The sequence below is a fragment of the Halichoerus grypus genome, chromosome 1 (genome assembly GCF_964656455.1).
Source record: "Halichoerus grypus chromosome 1, mHalGry1.hap1.1, whole genome shotgun sequence".
NCBI classification, from domain to species: domain Eukaryota; kingdom Metazoa; phylum Chordata; class Mammalia; order Carnivora; family Phocidae; genus Halichoerus; species Halichoerus grypus.
Window position 1 is genome coordinate 200,529,099 of NC_135712.1, and position 19,989 is coordinate 200,549,087.

Below are 19,989 nucleotides of genomic sequence, written 5' to 3' on the forward strand. Positions count from 1 at the left end.
GCCCTCCTTCTCTGTTTTCCTCCAGTGTTGTTCCCTCCTCTTGATCATCTTGTGCTCTCTTCCATCATCCATCATGTGGTGAGTGTAAAGTCAAGCCTTCCCTTTGAGGACCCCAGATGCGAATCATTCCTGACTGCTTGCATGATTGAGAGACAGCAGTTTTTACTGCTGCTTTCTGGCTTTTAATTAACATTTAGACATAAGTGTAGTAGATATCCTAAGTGTAACTATGTTGTGTTAAAATAGTGGTTGTGGAGTGTTTGTTGGGTTGAGGGAGATGGAAGAGGATGGGATCAGACGCCAAGAGTCTTTTCAATTGATGGTCCTATCTTTGGCATTGGGGTAATTTGCAAAAGGATTCCATATGAAATCACCTCCCAGCAATGGAGAGGGATCCAGGAAATCACATTTGAGAGAGGATTGTGAAAAACCAGAGCCCAGATCTTTGCAGAGCAGATGGTTAAGTTGCTCAATAAGCACAGCCTGGTTGATAGCTGGGGGACCAGAGAGAAACTCCCAGGACTGTACTACACTCAGGCCAGATGGAAAGAGTAGGAGGCCTTCTGGTTCTTAGTGATGTCTTTAGGACCTTAGTTCCAGGTTTATCAGCTCCACTTTTCTCTAAGGGAAATAGATGGAGCCTGTTGTAATCTAGTCAGGCTTTTGAAACACTTTCTAGAAACCGCCTTGGCGATCTTTTTGTTCCTGTCCAGTCCTTCCTTCTCCAGTCCCCACATTTTTGTTTTTTCTTGACAGAATGAAGTGTGGTACCTTAGTTAGAACCAAACACTGAAATAAATATTTTTGTTCTTTCTACTACCAAAGGTGGTCGTAACTCCAAAACAGAATATACTGAGTTTTTATTACTTTCAAGGCTCCTTCTTACTTCACCTTTTAATTGATGTACACAGGCTCATGCATTGCAGAATTTAGGTTGAATCATGTGTAGTTTCTGATAACCTCAACTTCTTCTTCTGGATTCATGCTGCCCTGAAAGATAAAGTTCCTCCTTGAATAATGTTTTACGTTTCATGTTCCAAAGGATATTTAATTAAATTCAGGGAGAGAGAAGCATTAGGTCGGTATATCCTGCTCTCTTTGTCAGGACTCCTTCCAGTCAGGCTGCACTCCTGAGTTCCAAGGCACATGGGCTTGTGACATGGTCATTTCCGCCTGTATCACAGAGGATGGAGTTTGCGTTTGTTGTGTTAAACAGCCAGTGTATGGTTACCAGAGCCATCCAATAAGCTTAAAGTCATTCCCTTTCTTAGCCAAAAAGACTTGAAACCTCACCTTGGGTAATGTGAAGGTACTTAGGCCTTCCCTGTTATATTCATATCTAGTCATATTCCAGCCAGATTCCCTGGAATCCAGACATGCCCCAGATTAAGGCTGACAGCGGGGTGAGCTGTTAAAGGCAGTAAGCTCTGGCTATCTACCAGGCCCTCTGCCCACATTTCATTGTGTGCTCTCATCTGGCCCCTGTTCGCATAGTTTCCCACCAGGATCCTCCATTCGCTGATGATGCCCCATGTGAGCCAGTGGATGGAAAAGGCAACCTGATTATTGCTGAGGCCCTGGGCAAACATTGCTTTTTTGCCTGTCCGAGTGCTTTCCCCCTCTCTGATGGGTTCCTGGAATCTCAGTGAGACCACTTGCATGACAGGTAGATGTTCTCTACCCCATGATACAGCTTGTTATATTTTTAGGACCATTGGTCCGGGCTAATGGTCTTTTCTGGTGCTAGAGGATTTTTAATTGGCAGTAGGTATTTGAGAAGGTTAATAACATTGGTTTTAAAAGTTTACATATTGTAGAGATGCTAACATTTTAAATGGGACTTTTCTGGAGTTGGGGAGGTTTTTCATGTCAGTGTTCATCAAGTGCTATCCTTGGCTCTGACTGGCTCCAGGTATTGCTTGGCATTGGGCCTGAGTAAGTGTTAACCAGTTTCTGAAATCATTTCTCATGCCATTTGCAGACCACAGACCAAGAGGGGTACATGAATTTCAGTACTCCCTAGAGTACTCCATTTGGTTTATGATTTCCATGAAGTAAGTCTAGGCACCCTTCATTTGAACATTTCCTTTCTCAGTCCAAGTTGCTCAGCACTCAGAACGACCACAAAAGCTAGACAGAGCTCAGTGGACTGTGCTCTGTAACTGTGTTTTTAAAGCCCTACCAACGTCACCAAGTCAGAGATTAAATTAGGAAGCTGTTAAATATGCACTAGATTTATTTAGCTTTCTGAACACATACCCCATTCAGAGGGAAGAGGAACATTCCTCTTTACACAGTACCCTCACTGAGAGCTTGGCCTCTTCTGTAGGTTCAGGAGCCTTGAGATGGTTGTCATACCTCCAGGGGCTTTCTGTAGCCGTTGCTGTTGCTCCTCATTTCTGAGATCTATAAGAGAACAGCTGAGGGTGTGTTGAAGTTGCCTTGGCTTATTCCGGCCATTCTCTTTTTTTCTCTCTCTTTTTTTTTTTTTAAAGATTTTATTTATTTGACAGAGAGAGACACAGCGAGAGAGGGAACACAAGCAGGGGGAGTGGGAGAGGGAGAAGCAGGCTTCCCGCGGAGCAGGGAGCCCGATGCGGGGCTCGATCCCAGGACCCTGGGATCATGACCCGAGCCGAAGGCAGACGCTTAACGACTGAGCCACCCAGGCATCCCTATTCCGGCCATTCTTGATCCCTTGCTACCTGAGGCCTTATTGTGAAGCACAGCCGCACACTCTCCTCCTGGAAAATAGAACCACAAAATCCCAAAGCCAAACATTAGAAAATAGAGTTACAGTGTGCTTTTTGGTCTTGTTTCCTGAAAACAGGTCGAATCTGTACGTTCTTTCTATTCTCTGCCCTCCCCCTCCTGCTCCCACAGCCGCAGAAAGTAGAAAAATGGAAAATATGTAAAGCTTTTATAACAAATCAGAGAAAGCAGATTTGTAGCAGCCCAAAGCCAAGGGAGTGCCACCTTTCTCTGGAGCCAGTCCAGAGCAAAGGGAGTTGAACAGCTCCTTCATCACCAGGGCCTTCAGACTGTTTATGGAAATGGAAGAATCAGCACTGGGGGATGGGAGGGGAGTCGAAAAACTCTCTGCTCTGAGCGGCTAGCAGAAACAAGAAGTACCTATAATAGCAACTGTGGTTTCTACATCCATCTGAAATCTTGCAGAAGGGAATGCTCATAAATCTTTTCTGTGGAAAAGTACATTTGCTAGTGAGGGGCTTGATGGTTGGTGGTGGGCAAAGGTATGGGGAGATGGCCTTGCATGGCAGGTGCTCTGAATGCCAGGCCTGCCAGCCCCCCTTACCTCTCGGCAGTGTCTGGTTAAGGGGAACTTGGCAGCCTCATCTCTAGCACAGTGGGAAAGGAGTGTTTTTAGGTTTGTCATCATCTTACCAGCTTGGGACAGAGTATCTTCTGTGTCTTAGCATCTATTTGTTCACTGACTTGGATGACCCTCGCCCCCTCCATCCCCCCTCCCCCAATACTGCCATATGTCTTTAGTCTTTATGTTCCTGAGCTGGAGATACCACCCTCCAGGGAGCCACTGCTGCATGCTGAGACTGTTTCGTGCAGTCCAGCCAGTTCTACCTTTGGACAAGGAAAGATGATGAGTACACAGGGGAGTGGAGAGGCCTGCATGAGGACCATGTGTGGTCTGACCTTCCAGCTGTGTGGTGAAAGGTCTTCAGAACAGAGCATTTTAAGCCTTTGTCCTGGAATCCTAGGATGTCAGAGCCGGGAGAAGTGGGACTCACTGAGCCCAGGCCTCACTTGACAGTGTGGGTACTGAAGCCCAGAACAGGGACCTGAGTGGCCCATCACACAGCATGTTCCTCTGCAGAGAAGGTGACTCTGAAACAACTGGAAATGTTTAGCGACATCGAGGATGTAACTTTAACTTAGGGCGGAGAATGTGGTTTATAGGAAGGAGGCCACAGCCAGATGACAGGATTGAAACGTGAGGTGTAAGACTGGCAACAGTAGCCAAGCTGACTCCAAGCCATGCCCACTTAGGATTCTAAATGGATCCTAATACTATGAGTCAGGTGTCCCAACTGGGGGAAAGAAGGGAGGGTTCTGGAACAGCAGCATATCACTGACCTGACCTCTCATGCCAGCACTGTTGTGTTTTCTTTTGCATTTCTAGACCTCAAAAAAGCCTAAGACAGCAGAAGCAGACACCTCCAGTGAGCTGGCTAAGAAGAGCAAAGAAGTATTCAGAAAAGAGGTAAGGTTTGGCGGGTGTGGGCCCTAAGCTCCATAGGCTTAAGCCTGAGCCCTTTCCTTTCTTGTCCTAAGTGTTAGGCTGCCCTGTCTTTGGGTGTTCCCTTGCTTCTGTGGTGTGACTGTATAGTTGTCATGTGAGGGGGTCCTTTGTAGGTGGTGATAAGTGCTTTCATATCTGTTATCATTTCATCCCTGTAACCGCTCTTGAGGTAGGCAAGGCAGGAACTGTCATTCTTATGCAGGTGGAGGACCTCTTAAGGTTCAGAAATGGTAAGTTCTAGACAGAAGACCTGAACTCAGGCCCTCTGGCTCAAAGTCCAGTTCTGTTTCTGCAACGTTTCATTTGGTGGCTGCCTCATCCTCACGGGATTGGGAGAAAGTAGCTCCTTTTCATGCTACTTGAAGTGTGTGTTTCCAGCTGTCAGGACACCAACCTTGTCTGCCGCAGAGCATCTAGATTCTAAACTCCAGTCTTGATTCACCGACTGTTGGAGGAAACAGGCCTGTAAATAAGTTATGGCAGCTCTGTGCAGAGCATGCCATCTTAGGGCTGGAGGCCACTCTTCGGGATATCAGGAAGGGCTGTTGAGTCGGCGTAGGAATGGACCAGGTGGATCAGGAGGGATGTAACTTCAGGCAGTAGAATGTACAGTAGCAAAAAAAAGTCCTCATCCCTTCGAGGGGATTGTAAGTAGTCCTTGGGCCGTAGCACAGGGTATGTGAGGGGTGTTGGAAGATGAGGCTGAACAGTGTTGCTTCTTCATCTAGGGCCTGTGTGTCTGGGAGTTACGGGGTGCCATTGCAGGGCTTGAAGCCGGGAAGAAGGAATTCCCTGACTGGGGAAGTGGATTGAAGTGAGAGAGTATGGAGGCCAGATCATAGAAAAACTGAATAAAAGCCCTTTCCAGGGCTAAAACTTAGTTCTCGTTCTCCCCGTGTGGAATTATTGGTGTTTCAGCCAGCCAGCAGCTGTTTGTTCTGTGCCTGCCTTGTGATACATCCTTGTCCTTTGAATGTCAGAAGCCTCCTGGAGTTTCAGGGATGGGTAGACCCTGTTCAGGGTGCTCCCTGACAAAATGGTGATCATTGACCTCTTTGCTTCCTTTGTACCCTGGGATCTTAGCACCACAGATCCTTTCAGAGGTCCTGTGTGGGATCTCTTTTGAGAGCCACTGGTAGGACACACATTGCAGAGACCGCTCAGGAGGACACTGGACGTTGTGTATGGGAAAGGGTCCTGCCCTGGGGCTTCTCCCACCAGCTAGCACACCATGCCTTCGTGTGCTTCACGTGGCTGCAGTGTGGATCAAGTGACGTGTAACACAGAATCTCAGTGACCTTCGGTAACAAAATGCCTGTGATCCTGGGGTTGCTGAGCCTCCTAGGAGCACTGGAACGCGTTCTCTGTGCGGCTTCCAAGGCTATAGTCTCTTCAGGCCAAGGACATGAGATTTGTCAGCTGAAATGGGGGGCTGCTGTGAGATCAGCAGTGGAGTCCTGTGCCTGGGTCTCTTCCTCCTGCTCTAAGTCAGCTTGCTCATCTATCCAAGGCAGCTCTTTCCCTCTCGGGGCTGACCTAGGATCCTTTTCTCTTCTATCCCACTGGCCTAGTAGCATTCTTCTATCCAAATGAGCCAGCCTGAGAGGCGGAAAGGGAAGGATTGGCTTTCTCATTATTTCCTCAGTGCAACCCCTTGCCCTCTGGACTTTCGAGCAGCATATGCTCTTTCCTCCTGCCTGCAGATGTCCCAGTTCATTGTCCAGTGCCTGAACCCTTACCGGAAACCTGACTGCAAAGTGGGAAGAATCACCACAACTGAAGACTTCAAACACCTAGCTCGCAAGGTATCCCCTCTGTTCTGACGATGCTCTGGGCAAACCGTGTACCTTTCATCATAGAAAGTGGGTTTTCCTTGCCAGATGCCCGGGCTGGGGACCCAGGAAGAGGGAGGGAAGGTTAGGGAAGGGAGGGCATCCTCCTTGAGGGTAGGGTTGGTGGTCCTCTCACAGACTCGCAGGGCTTAGCCTCCCCTTTCTGCTGATCCCAGCACCAGCCTGCCCCAGCCTCTCTCTTTATGCAACCCCAGTCTTGGTGAGAAGGGCCCTGAGGCACCAGGCTGGCCTTACCCCCTGAAATCCTTCCCACTCTGGTCTCTCTTCCTGTGTCCTGGACAGCTGACTCACGGCGTGATGAATAAGGAGCTGAAGTACTGTAAGAACCCTGAGGACCTGGAGTGCAATGAGAATGTGAAACACAAAACCAAGGAGTACATTAAGAAGTACATGCAGAAGTTTGGGGCCGTTTACAAACCCAAAGAGGACACTGAATTAGAGTGACTTGTGGGGCCAGGGTGGGAGGACAGGTGAGCAGGTGGGACAGACTTGGGAGAAGAAACCCTGCGGGCCCGCTGGGCACCCCCTCCTTCTGTCAGGGCTGTGCTACTGGTGACACGTCGCCCTGGGGAATGGGGCATTCAGACCTGCAGATTTCAGCTGAAAGCCACGAAAATGAGCTCCATCTACAAGCGATCCCTGGTCCCGAGCTGTTGGGGTGTGGTTGGAGGCCCATCAGAGGCAAGGGCTTAGGGAAGGACCCCGCTAAGATCCTGGCCAGGCCTAGCCCCACTCCCAAACCTGGGTCTCCTCCTCGGCGGTGCTGTCAGCGCACAGACCCGTGCGCATCCCCACCCATGACCCCTCACCCTGACGATCTGTATTATATTTTAATGTATATGTGAATATATTGAAAATAATTTTGTTTTTTCCTGGTTTTGTTTGTTTTTCGTTTTGCTTTTAGCCTCTACGTGCTAGATCACAGGAAGACTTTGTAAGGATGGTTTTAAGTTCTCCTGCAAGGTTTAGTTTGTTATCATGTAAATATTCCAAAGCAGGCTGCCTTGTGGTTTCGGCCAGCCTTGTGCTATGTTGATAAGATTGATTTACTGCTTAAAATCACTTTACTTTATCCAATTTTTACTGAACTTTTTATGTAAAAAATAAAATCAATTAAAGAACTTGGCATGTGTGTTCCCTAAAAGCTAGTCAGGCATATTTGTATATAGTGGTGCCACTGGAGAGAAAAAGGAGAGAGGGTGGCCATAGATGTGTGAAGTCCAGAGTTAATCCTTGAGCTTGGAGTTCAATCACAGGCCTTGTTCCCGACAGGTCCCACTGGGACTGACACTTGTGGCCTTGGGATCTTATGCCTGTGTTCAGGGTGGAGTCAACTTGTACTACATGTATTGCCGAGCAAAAGAGGCGGGCCTGAGGGCCTCAAAGGGTCTGGGCTTCTTTACTTTGGTTCATAGGTCAGGCAGGAGAAAGGCACGAGTCTTCCCCTTTATACCTCCTGGCTGAGGAGAGGAAGGCATTGACCCTCTTCCCTCCAGAACTTGAGTTCCCCAAGCTCACTGGAATGCTCTTTTGATGGGTGGGTTCCCCAACCTCCCCCACCATGCAGCCTGACCCTGGGCTTGGACACTAGAGGGAGGACCCCTGTAAAGGGGTACAGTGCATAGGCTGTGATGAGAGTGGACATCTCCTGGAGGAGGCAGGGCTCAGTGGCCCGACCCACCTCCCCCACCACCCTTTGAAGGATAAGTTGTCTGGGCTGTGAGGAGGACTGTAGGCTGCCAGCCAGTCTGGAACCATCTCTGCAAAGAGACTGGTCCCGTGTCTTCCTCACCAGGGCTGTTCTGCTCCCTGCAGCAACGCCCTTGGGGGAGGGGCTGTGGCCCACTGAGTCTTGGGCAGGGTGGATGGTGGTTAGAGCTCTCGCCTGCTGGGTGCTGCACTGGGCACTTGGAGCTCGGGTTGTGCGCGTTTGATCCTTACAACCCTAAGGACAGGAGTTGGCAGTGTTTGGATGAGGAAATTCAGCCTCAGGCTCAGGAACTCATATCCTCATTGTTAAAAAAGAAGAACACCTATTTTCAAGTCCTAATCATTAGACGTGCTATTTAATAACGTAGCCAAAGTGTTTTCCCGTGCTACTGCAGCCTTCAACACTATTTAGAGCACATTATCTCAAATGGATGGACTCTAATTCAACCCTCTTAACATTTGAGAGTTATTAACAGAGAATATCTCAGTTAATGTGCACATTAAAAGGGAGTGGCTCTCTTGGGTGGGTTTGGGGTGCAGGGGTGCGGCCCTGTGCTCTGCTGCTGGCAGCCAAGTCAAACTCACAGTTTGACCTGAGGCTCCATGCTTCAGATGTTCCAAGGAAATTTAGGTGGCCTTCCATTAAAGGGTGGTGACCAGGGAGCTGTGGAGTTTCCGATAGGACACCTCTGAAAAGGGATTCTATTATCTTAGCTCCCTACAGAGTTTTTTTCGAAAACTTTCCCCGTTCCACACACCCCTTGACACCTTCAGAATCCGATCCCTCAGTTGTGACGAGGGGTGCCAGCCGATCCAGAAGCTGTTGGGTGCCACTCGGCACAGGCTTCCACGTTCGGGGCCAGTCCAGTGCTCCAGAGCCCTGGGGCCAACTCCCCGCCCACGGAGGTGCAAGCTTGCTCCCAAGCGTGCCCGGCTGATTTCAGCTGACTGCACGCTGAACCTCTCCTGGGTCCTGGCCCAACGGTCATCTCCAGATGGAGAGAGCCATAAACCTGCCCTTCCTTAAGGACAAGACTTCCAGGGTTAAGCAGCCCCGCAAGATGGTTTCTGAGGAGCAGCAGTCTGATGTTTGGCCCTCCCGGAGCAGCCGATCCCAGTCACGTGTCAGCAGGAGGACAGGAGCGACCCGAGGCCTCCCTGGGCCACCGCTGAATCCCACGACTCTGGAGTTCGGGTGGCCGTGTGGTGCCAGGATGGGGGCCGTTGCTCCTTCCCAGGCGGGGGCCTGTCTGCTGTAGCAACCGCTTCCAAAGGCAGTAACCAGCCTGCCTTCCTCTCCTTCGGGCGGGCACATACGTGCGGGGCAGGTGGCTTGGTGGCAGCTGTTCTGCCCGCAGCTGCCCCTCGGGTGGGTGGGATGACCCGCTGGCCCTTGGCTTGTGTGGAAGTCACAGAAGCAGCTACGGAAGCGTGGCTGGAACTCCCTCCTGAGTCTGGTAAGGACGGGCTTTGTAAGGAGAGTCTTTCTTCCTTTTTCTCATCTAGAGCTGACCTGCTTCCCAGGACGTCTGCCTCCAGCCTCCCCTTGATGCTGGTCACAGCAGAAGTCACAAAAACGGCCTCCATCCCAAGGCCCCTCGGTGCCAGTCTGAGAGTGGAAGGGCTGTGGGGGCCTACTGAATGTGCCATCCTGTTACTGGTCTCCAGCTAAGGAAGCTCAAGTTCGGAGAAGGAAACTAGGTCCCTCCCGTGCGCAGCCAGTGAATGGTAGACACAGGATGCGAAGGCCAGCCGTGCCTCCGGAGCGGGCCGGGCTCCGAGGCTCACGCGCTCCTCCCGCACCCCAGGGACCCTCTCTGCCTCACAGCCACCCCGCTCTCCCACAGGGCCAAGGAGTCAGAGGCGGCACAGTAGTCCCAAGTGGCCTTTAATAGGAGATACAAAAGTAGAAAAACCAGTTGAGGCTAAATAAGGGGAGGTGGAGCGGGGAGGAGGAGGGCAGGGCCACTCCTCGCTGCTAAGTCCCCCCACATCCTGGTCCCTGTCCTGGAGGAAGGTAGGGCGAGGGTGGGTGAGCGGTGGCCAGATCTTCTGTGTTCCCTCCGAACAGGGCAGGCGGAGGCCCCCGATGCCGGGAAGCTCAGGAAAGGGAAAGCGTATGTGTGTGCGGGGCCGGGGGGAGGCACCAAAGCAGGTTCCCTGAGAGGCCGGGCTGCGGTGGCCTCACTCACACCACAGAGCAGCCCTCAGCCGGGGCGCCCAGAACCCGGACCACATCGTCACGGCCCAGGGAAGCCAGGGCGTCCTCCAGCACCCTGAGGGTGGCACCACTGCCTTCTTTGACAGCCCAGTCCCGCAGTAGGGCGGAGGCTGGCCCCTGGCCCTGGGCCATGATCTCCACGGCGTCAGCCTGGTAGCCCAGGCGGCCTGCCAGGCCCTGCCAGCCCTCGTCAGGTTGGCCTGACGCTTCCAGGAGCCGCTCCACCTCCTCTTGCTGCTGCCGAGGGAGATGAAGGTAGAGCCGGCAGCCAGGTTCAGGATGTGGCCCTGAGGTGGGAGACGTGAGGGGCACAAGAGGGTCAGATGGGCTGGGGGGTATGGCAGAGCTGGGTCTGAAAGTCTTCAGATTGGGGAAGGATGCTCACCCTGGCTGGGGGCACAGGGCTCCCGGCCGCTGGGATTGTCCAGGAAGGCGATGCTGTCCCCATGCCTCTGGTCCCTGTCGAGGGCCCCCAGCTCTGTGGTCCGAGCTTTGGCCAGCTGCTGTCTTTGTTTACGTGAGCGCCAGCTGTGGGGAGCAGGGGGGACCCGCCAAGACAGGGAGCTGGCTGCGAGTCCAGCTGGGGAGGGGCGCGCCACAGGGCAGTGCCCGGGAGTACCTACCACTTGAAGGCCACGTAGGCGAGCAGACCAAGGACCACGGTGGCCAGGAGGGCACAGTAGACGGGAATAATGCTGCCTGAGGCCCCTGGAGGCTCAGGGGGGAATGGGGAGGAGGTATTGGGGGCCAGAGCTCCCCCTACCCATACCCCTTCCCTGTCCCTGTCCTGCACCCTCTGGGCCTTATCTGTAGAGGAAAGGACAAATAGGATCAAGGGCAAGGAATCAAGGCCAGGGTCCCTAACTAGCGGTCACTTAGACTTTGCTGCCAAAAAGGTTTGAACCAACAGTCCCTACACTTCACAGAATCAAAAATTCGTACCACGGCATCAGGATTGGCATCCTTACCCACGCTCAACTCCCACAGCCTCCTCTCTGCTCACCACTCTTGGACACCTAGCCCTTCCTGGGGGTACCCTCCTCCCAGGTGTTCCGACGTCTGCTCTTGCTGTTTGACCTTCTCCAGCTGGCAGGCATCGCCTACTCTGGGAAGGCTTCCTTGATCTCTTCCAGTCTCTCCCTTTTCTGGCTCCTGCTATACCTCCTCTGTCTACTGGGGCATTACCCTGTGTGTCCTGTCTCTCCCACCACGTCTGGACCCCCACGGGGGCCTCTGCACACGAGACCTTGTGAAGTTTTGCAAAATAAAGCTGAGCTCGAAGGCAAGTGAATGCTGCTGCTCGCTTCTGCCTGGAGGCCAGTTAACTCCACAATCCAGTGCAGGCAGGGCGGAGGGAATGGGGGACTCCAGAGCTTGTGACTGGACTTGTGTGTGACCGACCCACCTACCCAGTGCCCAAAATCTGGATCCAAAGGCACTTACCCACATGGACCATGCCTTCCCTGTGGCTGGAGTTGTGAAGCATGGCTCTGCCGGCTAGCAGTGCTCCCAGGGACTGCATCTCTTGGAGAAGGGGTTGGAGTGTCATGGCAACACTCAGGCAAGGGAGCTGGGAGACTTCTTCTCTGCTATGTGTAGCGAGATGGGGGATTTTCTTCAGGCCAGATGTTGGGAGTCCCTTGGTGTAGTCTGTCCCCCTCTCCTGGCTCCATCCTGATTCACTCCAGGGCTGGTTACCCTCCCCCGCAACTTCCCCACTCACCAACCTGGACCAGTTTCCTCCTGTGTCAGATGGGGTGGGGTTGACAGAGCTAGTCCCCACGGGCCAAAGCTGGAGGAGCCAGGGTGCAGGTCAGGATGGAGGGGTGCAGGTTGGAAACCTTAGCAACCCCTGGCCTGAGTCCAGGGATGGCACAGGAGGACCATAGAGACTCCCATCCCCACCTCAGTCAGAGGCAGGCCGGAGACTTGCTTGGGGGGGGGGAGGGAGCTCCCCCAGACTTCTCTGCCTGAGCCCAGGGAACCCAACACCCTAAGCCCCGAAGGCAGGGCTTCCTGTGACTATAGCCCCACTCCTTCCTGCCCAGAAACCGGACAGGAGGGTTCCGTGGTGGGTTCGGCAAGGGCAGAGAGTACATGGGCCCAGAGGCCCCCTGGTCCTTTCTCACCTGGGAATTCAGATGGCCTGGAGGCCAGAAACCTAAAGGACAGGACTACTTAGTCCCAGGACCCATCTGGACCTACAGGGCTGATCCTGCTGGGACCCACTTCCTAAGGCCTGGGTAAGAGAAGCCTCATCTTGGCTGCGAATAGATCTTGCCCGGAAAAGGCACGGAAAAGAAATCTGGGGGCAGGCCCTCCAACTCCCCAACATCTACCACCACATCCGGCCTGGTCTCCAAACTCACTTCCCTGCCCAGTCAGCAATTGGGTCTGGGACAGAGACTGCAGTGGCCCTTGCACATTTGTGTCACTTACCATATAAGGGGCCCTTCCCGGATCCTGGTTGGCAGGTGGGCCTGTGACCAGCGCGCCTAGCCACGCCAGGCCCGTGTCTGCCCGACCCACCCCGAGCTGCTGCGGGGCTGGAGCCTCTACCTCCCCACCCTCACTCCCGCCCCCCCCCCCCCCCGTCTCCGGGCCACAAAACACGCCCATGCATGCCAACACGGACGCCGGCACCACGACGGCCGACACCCGCAGGATCGCGGGCCTCGAGGTGGGGGACAGAAAAGCAGCTCTCGGCTCTCTCAGTCCAGGAAGACTCGGAGCTCTGTCCCCAACCCCCTTCTGACCTGCGGCGGCCGCCCCTCCGCGGCTCCCAGGATCCAGGCCTGGCTGGCGGGACTCGGGCCTCTGCGCCGCCAAGCTCCCGTGGGCCAGCCGGGAAGGCTGCGTGCAGTCCCTGGGGAAGCCAGCTCCGGCGAGGCGCGGGGCTGGGCGGGGCGGGCGGTCCCGAGAGTCAGCCAGAGCGCCCACGGAGGAGCGGCCTAGGCAGGAGCGCGGGGGCGCGCGGGGGCGCGGCCGTCGGCGGCCCCGCCCCGCGCAGGGACGCGCACACGTGCGGAGGTGTCGCGAGGGCGCGCTGAGGCCGGGAGAACCACCCGCCGGGGAGGATCGGCGGGCGGGGTCCCCGGAGACAGGGGCAGCGCGGCTGGGGAAACTGAGGCCACGCGGAGGGGGCGAGACGCCTGGAGGGCTCCTGGGCCAGGGGAACGCGAGCCCGGGACGGTGGCCTGGGCCGGCGGAGACGCCGCGCGCACGCATACTCGGAGGCGAAGCGTCTACAAAACTAGGCCAGGTTTATTGCCGAGAGTGGTAGAGCGGGGGGCCGCCTTTAGAGATTAAGGCCACAGCCCGGCCCCCGTGCTCCGACGGGACGCGGGGTTTGGGAGCCTGGGCTCCCGCCCCACGCTGTGCAAAAAGTGCTGTGCGGCCGCTGAGGCCAGTGCCAGACGCCGGGCGGCCCCTCTGCCGGCGAGGGGCGGGACTTCCTGGAGTGAACCGCCCACCAATCCCTGAGCTGGGCGGGGGTGGGGTCCCGCCCACCCCCGGAGCCGGGCCGACGGCCGCGGCGTGGTCTCCTCCTCCGGATTCCCGCCGACTCCTGGGCGGGGCCTCCAAGGGCGGAGGCCGCTGGGGGAGGAGCCTGCGCGGTGGGGCGGGGCGGCTGTCAGCGCGCCTCTCCAGGGTTGTACTCTGTCTCGCCGGAGGACACCTGTGAGATGCGCCTGGAGGACCGCCACAGCTTCCGCGCGAACTGGCTGCTGCGCGCCTGGGGTGGGGGGAGGAGGGGAGGAGTAGGATTGGTGGGGGGGAGGAGTAGGATCGGGGAGAGGTGGGCCAGGACCGTCGCTCCCCACCCTGATCGGGCCCGCCCTGCCCTCATCCTCACCTCAGAGGGCTGCCCCGCGCCCACCACGATAAGCTTGCCGTCCTCCAGGCCCACGAGCACGTGGCTGCGCTCCTTGGTCACAGCCACGCTGCGGATGGGCACCTTCATGGGTAGGGGAGGCGCAGCCGGAAGCAGTCTGCAGGGAGGGAGGGGTATAGCTGAAGTCTCAGCTGCAAGGGAGCTTTGTGTCTTCATTCTCCCGTGTACCCTCTCGGTCGCATTTGAAGGGATGGCTCAACTGAAACCCTAATACATAAAGGGATCTTCCACAAGTGTGTAGCTAAGGGAGGCCCAGGGCAAGATCAACCCCCGGGGTGGGGGGGACAGGAGATGGGCCCTGAAGAATGTGCCCATGGACATGTAAAGGGGCTATGGGTAGGCCCACCGTTGTGGGGGGGGGAGACGGAGGGGGGGCTGGGAGGCTAGCACCTTTTAGTATCCTCTGCCAAGGACTATCACCCTGCAGGTCCATGAACTCATGAAGAGCGGAACTCACTTGTTCAGGTGGAGGATGTGCAGGGCACACTGGGCGGTGCCCAGCAGAACGAAGTCCTCCGTCACCGCCAGGGCTGTGGGCTGCTCTACCAGGGGCAATGAAGCCCGTAACTTCCCATTCACGGAGTACAGGTGCAAGGAGTAGGTGACCTGGAAGAAGCAAGAGGTGTCAGCAAGGACAGAATCCCAACTACCCCATTCTTGGCTGAGCACCCCTTTTCCATACCTGAGCCCCCACACGCTCCCACGCCGAGCTCTGCACCACAATCTGGCCCTCAGACCCCAGCGCCAGATGGGACACAGGTCCGGGTAACATGGCCCCCGGGGGCTGTAGTGCTGCCACAAATTGGCCACGGCGTACGGTGTGGATGATCACAGTTCCATCCTGAAGGAAGGCGGCTTAGGGTTCTTCTGGGCCCGGGTCTCTAATCTCCAGGGGCATTGCCTAGCCAACTTGGCCTCCCCTGGGCACAGGCACCCCCACATACCTCAGATCCAGATACAGCCATGTCGAGCTCAGTGCTGATGGCCACACAGCTCACTGCAGCCTCATGCCCATATAGCACCTGCACGGGCTTTGACGCCAGTCCCACCGAGAGACCACCCTGTGGGGAGCCAGGGCTGGCTCAGGACTGGGGACACCTCACTACCCTGGCCCCTGAGAAGGCTGAGGCTCAGGAAAGTGATGGCCTTGTCCAGAGCCAGAGCGCTGGAGGGTGGTGGAGCCCCAGCCTTGCTCACAGTGGCAGAGAGAAGGGGTGGATGGGCTGCAGGCGTGGACTATGGGGGCCCCACGGGGCTGCCCACCCAGCACACCTCCTGCAGGAGCCGCCACACCATGCACGTGGTGTCCCGGGAGCCCGAGATGAGGTAGATGCCACAGGTGTCCAGTGCCAGGCAGGTCACTACATCTGCACGGGGAGGGGAGGGTGCAAGCGGAACGCAGCGGTCACCCCCTCCCTGGCCCGCTACCCTGACCCGTGCCACCCCAGCTCCCAGGCTGCACATACCAAGGTGGCGGTTGAGCTGTTTCAGCAGCTTGCCCCGCGGTAGTGAGGTCACTCGCAGGCTGCCATCCCAATGGCCACCGCTGAACAGCAGCTTTCCGTCGGGGGCCACTGCCAGGGCCTGTCCATTCACGCCACGGTCCGGCACCCACGGGCCGCTCAGCAGTCGTTGCATCCTGACCCGGATGGGGGGGGGGGACAGGTGAGGCCAGGCCAACAAAGAAGACCCGGGCCCTCAGAGGCCTTGGCCAGACCCTGCCGCTGGCCCACACCCTGACTGGGTGGGGCGACAACTCGGGGGTGCAGGGTATTTAGAGCCCACCCCTGCCCACCTCCCTCCGTCCTACTTGGGGTTGCCCATGGTGGCGTCTTTGCTGAAGCTGAAGTAGTTGTTTATGTTCCGGTCGTAGGGCAGCCAGCTGTGGATGCCCAGCAGCCCACTGGCACTCACGGTCACCTGTGGGCCAGAGGGGGCAGGGGTGGGTGTGGGGCGGAAGTCCGAGCAGGGGCGGAGCTGAGCCGGGCGCTGCACGGGGCACTTACCAACAGGTCTGAGGAGCCCTGGATGGTGAAGGAATGGGACTGCCGGTGGGGGACCAAGGCCAGCACCAGGGGCACGCCATCACTGATGACCTGCAGAGCAGAGCTCAGCCGGGGACCACACTCCCCTGCCTGCCACCTGGGGCACCGTTCTTTCCTCTCCTCCCAGCCCCCAGTGCTCACAGACTAGGGGTCACAGAGGCAGAGGTCCCTCTGTGACATGGTCAGGAGAGCTCAGCGCGCCTTCAGGAGGGCATCCCCGAAAGTGAGGGAGTGAGAAACTGGGATGGACAAGGCCACTCTCTCAGCCTCAAGCTTGGTCTTGACCTTGGGCCTCCCACCTTCTGACTTCACGTCCCCCCAGCCTGCTGGCAGGACAGGAGGGGTCAGTAAAAACATCAGGCCTGGGGGGCCCTCTCAGGGGAACAGGAACATGAGGGAAATTATCCAAGGCCACATTGCCTTCCTTCTTTAGGGTCTCCCTAAGGTTTTCAGAGATGGTTAGGGGGGTCAACAACTTGTCCTGGCCTCAGCGAAGAAGGTACCCCACCCCCACTCCCGTTACCTCTTTTTCAAAGATGTCTAACATCAGTGACCTTGATTTAGGTCTTTCATCTGCCCCAAGAGGTTGGTAAGGACAGTGAAGTTAAACCCATTTCACAGAGCAGGAAGATGAAGCCCTGCCTCCGCTCACCTCCGCAAAGAAGGCCTTGAGCTGGTCCAGGTGCTGGAAGATGCTAGGTGAGTTAGTGTCCAGACGCACAAGGCGTTGGGCTGCTTCCTCGGCGGAGAGCCGAGCTGGATGTGGCTCCTGTGGACAAGCGGCTGGTCAGCACCACAGCCTGGGCATCCCTGACCCATGATCCTCCGAGCTGACCTTACCTTCAGCAGCTGACAGGGGGTCTGCCCAAAATTACTGATAATGCCCTCCAGAGCCTTCCGTTCCCGCTCGTCCACCACGTGGTCCAGGTCCACGGCCCCTGGGCAAGGCAGGCAGAGCGGTCAGGACTTGCCCCGTGCCCTCTGCACTCTGCCCTCCTTCGCGGTGGCCCGGCCCCCACGGGAGTCCAGGGCACCGCCCACCTTCATAGGTGCAATAATAGAAGACGTTGAGCGCCTCCTCCGCGGCCGGTCCCCGCTGCTTGTAGCCGAAGATGAGGTCAATCCACTCGTGCAGGTGGGCAGACACATACTCGGACTCCTGGGGATGGGGAGGTGCCAGTCAGTCCAGGGACGGCCGACCCCCCCACCCCACCCCGCCGCCCCCAACCCTGCCCCTCAGCCCTGGCCGTCCGCCCGTCCATGTTCAGCTCCTCACCAGAGCCTGACGGTGCTGCTGGATGAAGTCCTCGGGGGAGCTGGCCCACGGCGGCAGCACCACGTCGTCCACCTTCTCGTTGGTCAGCTGGAGGCAGCCCAGGTCGAAGCCTGGCCGAGAGGACGGGGTGAGCGGTCTCGCTGTAGCTTCACCCACATCCCTGGCCAGGCCCGGCCTGTGCGCTCTGCCCCAGGGGCCCCCCAGCCCCACTCCAGCTCCTACCGTTCTGGTTCTCCAGGAAGTCGGGGAAGTAGAAGAACTCCGGGATGAGCTCCTTCACATCGGCAGGGCTCTCCAGGCGGGCCTGCCAGGCTGCCGCCACGGAGTGGAACTGCCGGTCGGAGCAGTCAAAGCTGGGGGAGGGGCACAGGCTGCAGTGAGGGGGGCGGGGAACGGGGACGAGGAAGGAGAGCTGCAGCTGGGGGCTGGAAGGGGGCTGGAAGAGAGCCGAAGGGCCCGGGACGCCCAGACGCCCTTGCCTCTTCCCCTCATCCGCAGCAACGCACCCTCAGCCCTGCCATCTGCCAGCCCCCCCCGCCCCCGCCCGGGGCCGCACCGGCCACTCTGCAGCTGGACGTGCAGGGAGGTGAAGGGTTCCACGCGGATGAGGTAGTGCATCACGCCTGCTGCGTTGGAATAGTGGGTGCCATAGTGGAACTTGTCGATGGTGCCCGCGGGGTCCTCGAAGCTCTCGTACCTGGAGCCACAGTTGGAGGGGAGTCAGCAGAAGCCCTGCCCTCGCCCATCCCAACCCCCAAGCCCGGCCTCGCCCACACGCTCACTTCTCCCTCACGAGCTGGGCATGCTTGGGGTTCACCACACCGATGGGCTTGGACAGGTCCCGGAAGACGGCCGGATTGCTGAGGTCCAAAGTCGGGGACACGTAGTCCTGCAGGACCCAGGGGAACTGGCCGCCCACCCAGGGAAGGAGCTGCATGAGGGTCCTGATGGCCTACCTGCCCAGCCTGCCCTGCCCTCACCCTCAGGAAGATGGGCAGAGCCCGCGGGGTGGGGGGCGCCGCACCACTTGGAGGGACCACGGGGAAGCAGGCCAGAACAGGATTCCCTTCAGGGGGCAGGGGGGTAGGGCTGGGGGTGGGGGGGGCAGGGAACAGAGGCCAGGTGTCAGCAGCACCCCCCCAGGCCAGGCTTAGGACTTGGCCCACCGCCAGCGCCCACACCGGGCTGAACCAGGGCCCGCAGAGCGGAGGGGCAGGGGTGCAGGTAAGCAGCGGACCCTCACCACAGGGTACTGAGACAGGTCGTTGTAGGTCCGCCCCGCAATGGTATTGAGCTGCATCAGGTACTCGAAGTTGGAGATCTCACGCTGGACCCATTTCTGGGGGGCAGGGGCAGGCAAGAGGTGAGTCAGCTGGGCTGCCCAGCACTCCTGCCAACCGCAGGGCCCTGGCCTTGCCCGCCCCCCACCCTCAAGGTCTCTCACCTGGGTGAGGCCAGAGGCACGCAGCATCTCCTGGGGGGAGCGGCTGCTTAGGTAGCCTTGGCTCGGGGGTCGGAGGCGCAGGAGCAACGAGTAAGCCTGGTTCCGCACCTGGGTGTGGGGTGGGATGGGGCAGGGCTGGGGCCTGGGGGCCTGGTAGGGAGACGAGGCTACGGTCCCGCCCACCTTGCTCGGGAAGTTGAGGAAGTAGTTGGCCTGATCAATGAAGAAGAGCTCGAGCGCTGAGCGGCGCAGGTTGAAGCGGCGCAGGTGGACCTCGCGCAGCTGGGCGAGCGGGCGCCGGAAGTCGTGGCCGATGCCTGTGCCGACGGACATTGGGTGCAGCAGTCACTCACCCCGGCCCCACCAGACCCCAGCCACGCCCTGCCGTCCTTCTAGGCAGCCCGAGGAGGACGCACCCTCCTCCGTTTCCACGCGCTCGGCGCTGCCATCGTAGAAGTACACGTGCTGGGTGGTGATCTCCAGCAGCCCCGGGATCACAGCCACCACCGTGACGAGCTGGCACTCCGCAGAAAGCACCAGCTTCTCATGCTGCTCGTCCAGTTCCACCGCCTGCATCCTGGGGGCCGGCACCCACTTCAGGCTCAAGGCTCTGGGACCCCCTTCCGGATAAGCCCGAGGACCACACTCTCCAAGCACATCAAGTCGCAGAGGAGAGGGAGGAACTGCCCAGGCTCCAGTGCCCACGGACCCCCGGTCCCCGGCCCCAAACCTGGGCCTCTGAATGTCTTGCCAGGACACCAACTCCTACCCCTGGCTCCCCCTGTTCAGCCCCTGCCCACTCCCTTGGGCCCCCATGCTTGGTCTAGTTTGTGTTTCTCAGTCCTGCCCTGGGGTGCCTCGTCGTGAAAGAGCCACGGCCGATTCTGCTGGACGGCTCTCCCCCCCCACCCACCCGACTCTGGACAGTCCCTTCAGGGTATTCAGCCCCGTAACCGAAGAGGAAGTGGCTCAGGAATCAGTCCCACAGGAGGCATGCGCGCATCAGAGTAGAGCCCTGCTCCCCACTCCTGGTCCGCGCTCTTGCAGCCCCACTCACGCTTTCTCCAGCGCAGCCAGCTCGTCTTCGCCCAGCTGGTCTTCCTGCAGCTCCTCTGGTAGGGTACTGACTTTGGCCTCCTTGGTCACTGCCAGAGGCAGCGAGGCCTCCTCCATAGTGGTCAGGGGGGCCTCACCTGCAGTGGGCCCCGGGGTGCTCAGCCAGAGCTGGGCAGGGCAGGGCTAGGGGGTTGGGCAGATCCCGCTCCG

General features: G+C 57.7%; 3 protein-coding genes across 20 annotated transcripts in view; 1 reads left to right on the forward strand and 2 right to left on the reverse strand.

Annotated features, from left to right (window-relative positions):
- Nucleotides 1-7,253, forward strand: part of SETD2 (SET domain containing 2, histone lysine methyltransferase) — a 125,317-nt gene extending 118,064 nt beyond the window's left edge. For 3 of the 4 annotated variants that reach the window (XM_036107698.2, XM_036107704.2, XM_078078734.1), the window contains 3 exons: nt 4,160-4,240; nt 5,983-6,084; nt 6,415-7,253. In XM_036107698.2, the coding sequence (XP_035963591.1) occupies nt 4,160-4,240; nt 5,983-6,084; nt 6,415-6,576 (345 nt within the window). In that variant the 3' untranslated portion in view covers nt 6,577-7,253. Of the gene's footprint in view, nt 1-25; nt 79-4,159; nt 4,241-5,982; nt 6,085-6,414 lie in introns of those variants that run through there. The other variant, XM_036107703.2, reaches the window with a different exon arrangement.
- Nucleotides 7,254-9,713: 2,460 nt separating this feature from the next.
- Nucleotides 9,714-13,151, reverse strand: LOC118545455 (death domain-containing membrane protein NRADD-like). Of its 7 annotated transcripts, none has more exons than XM_036107730.2 (5): nt 12,820-13,151; nt 11,507-11,649; nt 10,687-10,870; nt 10,449-10,591; nt 9,714-10,350 (listed from the first exon to the last, which is right to left on the reverse strand). In XM_036107730.2, exons 2-5 carry the CDS (start codon nt 11,610-11,612, stop codon nt 10,031-10,033), a joined length of 753 nt encoding a protein of 250 aa, XP_035963623.1. In that variant the 5' UTR covers nt 11,613-11,649; nt 12,820-13,151; the 3' UTR covers nt 9,714-10,030. The 7 variants fall into 7 exon arrangements, with proteins under 7 accessions (XP_035963623.1, XP_035963619.1, XP_077934888.1 ...); XM_036107726.2 differs by having other exon boundaries at nt 11,507-11,652; XM_078078762.1 differs by lacking the exon at nt 12,820-13,151 and adding an exon at nt 11,791-12,639.
- A 156-nt stretch (nt 13,152-13,307) lies between these two features.
- NBEAL2 (neurobeachin like 2) overlaps nt 13,308-19,989 on the reverse strand; it is a 29,154-nt gene continuing 22,472 nt past the window's right edge. For 8 of the 9 annotated variants that reach the window (XM_078078723.1, XM_036107691.2, XM_036107695.2 and 5 more), the window contains 20 exons: nt 19,781-19,916; nt 19,140-19,300; nt 18,724-19,040; nt 18,523-18,618; nt 18,062-18,186; nt 17,836-17,976; nt 17,502-17,632; nt 17,280-17,389; nt 17,045-17,162; nt 16,844-16,941; nt 16,656-16,772; nt 15,965-16,054; nt 15,769-15,878; nt 15,425-15,597; nt 15,231-15,325; nt 14,903-15,019; nt 14,641-14,799; nt 14,416-14,564; nt 13,920-14,055; nt 13,308-13,799 (listed from right to left, as the gene is read on the reverse strand). In XM_078078723.1, the coding sequence (XP_077934849.1) occupies nt 13,698-13,799; nt 13,920-14,055; nt 14,416-14,564; nt 14,641-14,799; nt 14,903-15,019; nt 15,231-15,325; nt 15,425-15,597; nt 15,769-15,878; nt 15,965-16,054; nt 16,656-16,772; nt 16,844-16,941; nt 17,045-17,162; nt 17,280-17,389; nt 17,502-17,632; nt 17,836-17,976; nt 18,062-18,186; nt 18,523-18,618; nt 18,724-19,040; nt 19,140-19,300; nt 19,781-19,916 (2,681 nt within the window). In that variant the 3' untranslated portion in view covers nt 13,308-13,697. Of the gene's footprint in view, nt 13,800-13,919; nt 14,056-14,415; nt 14,565-14,640; nt 14,800-14,902; nt 15,020-15,230; nt 15,326-15,424; nt 15,598-15,753; nt 15,879-15,964; nt 16,055-16,655; nt 16,773-16,843; nt 16,942-17,044; nt 17,163-17,279; nt 17,390-17,501; nt 17,633-17,835; nt 17,977-18,061; nt 18,187-18,522; nt 18,619-18,723; nt 19,041-19,139; nt 19,301-19,780; nt 19,917-19,989 lie in introns of those variants that run through there. The other variant, XM_078078730.1, reaches the window with a different exon arrangement.

Coding starts and splice junctions, on each gene's coding strand:
- LOC118545455 (XM_036107730.2), bottom strand. CDS start 11,612: ATGACACTCCAACCCCTTCTCCAAGAGATGCAGTCCCTGGGAGCACTG. Junction 10,871..11,506: donor GGAAGGCATGGTCCATGTGG/GTAAGTGCCTTT, acceptor TTTCCTCTACAG/ATAAGGCCCAGAGGGTGCAG. Junction 10,592..10,686: donor GCCTACGTGGCCTTCAAGTG/GTAGGTACTCCC, acceptor TGCTCCCCACAG/CTGGCGCTCACGTAAACAAA.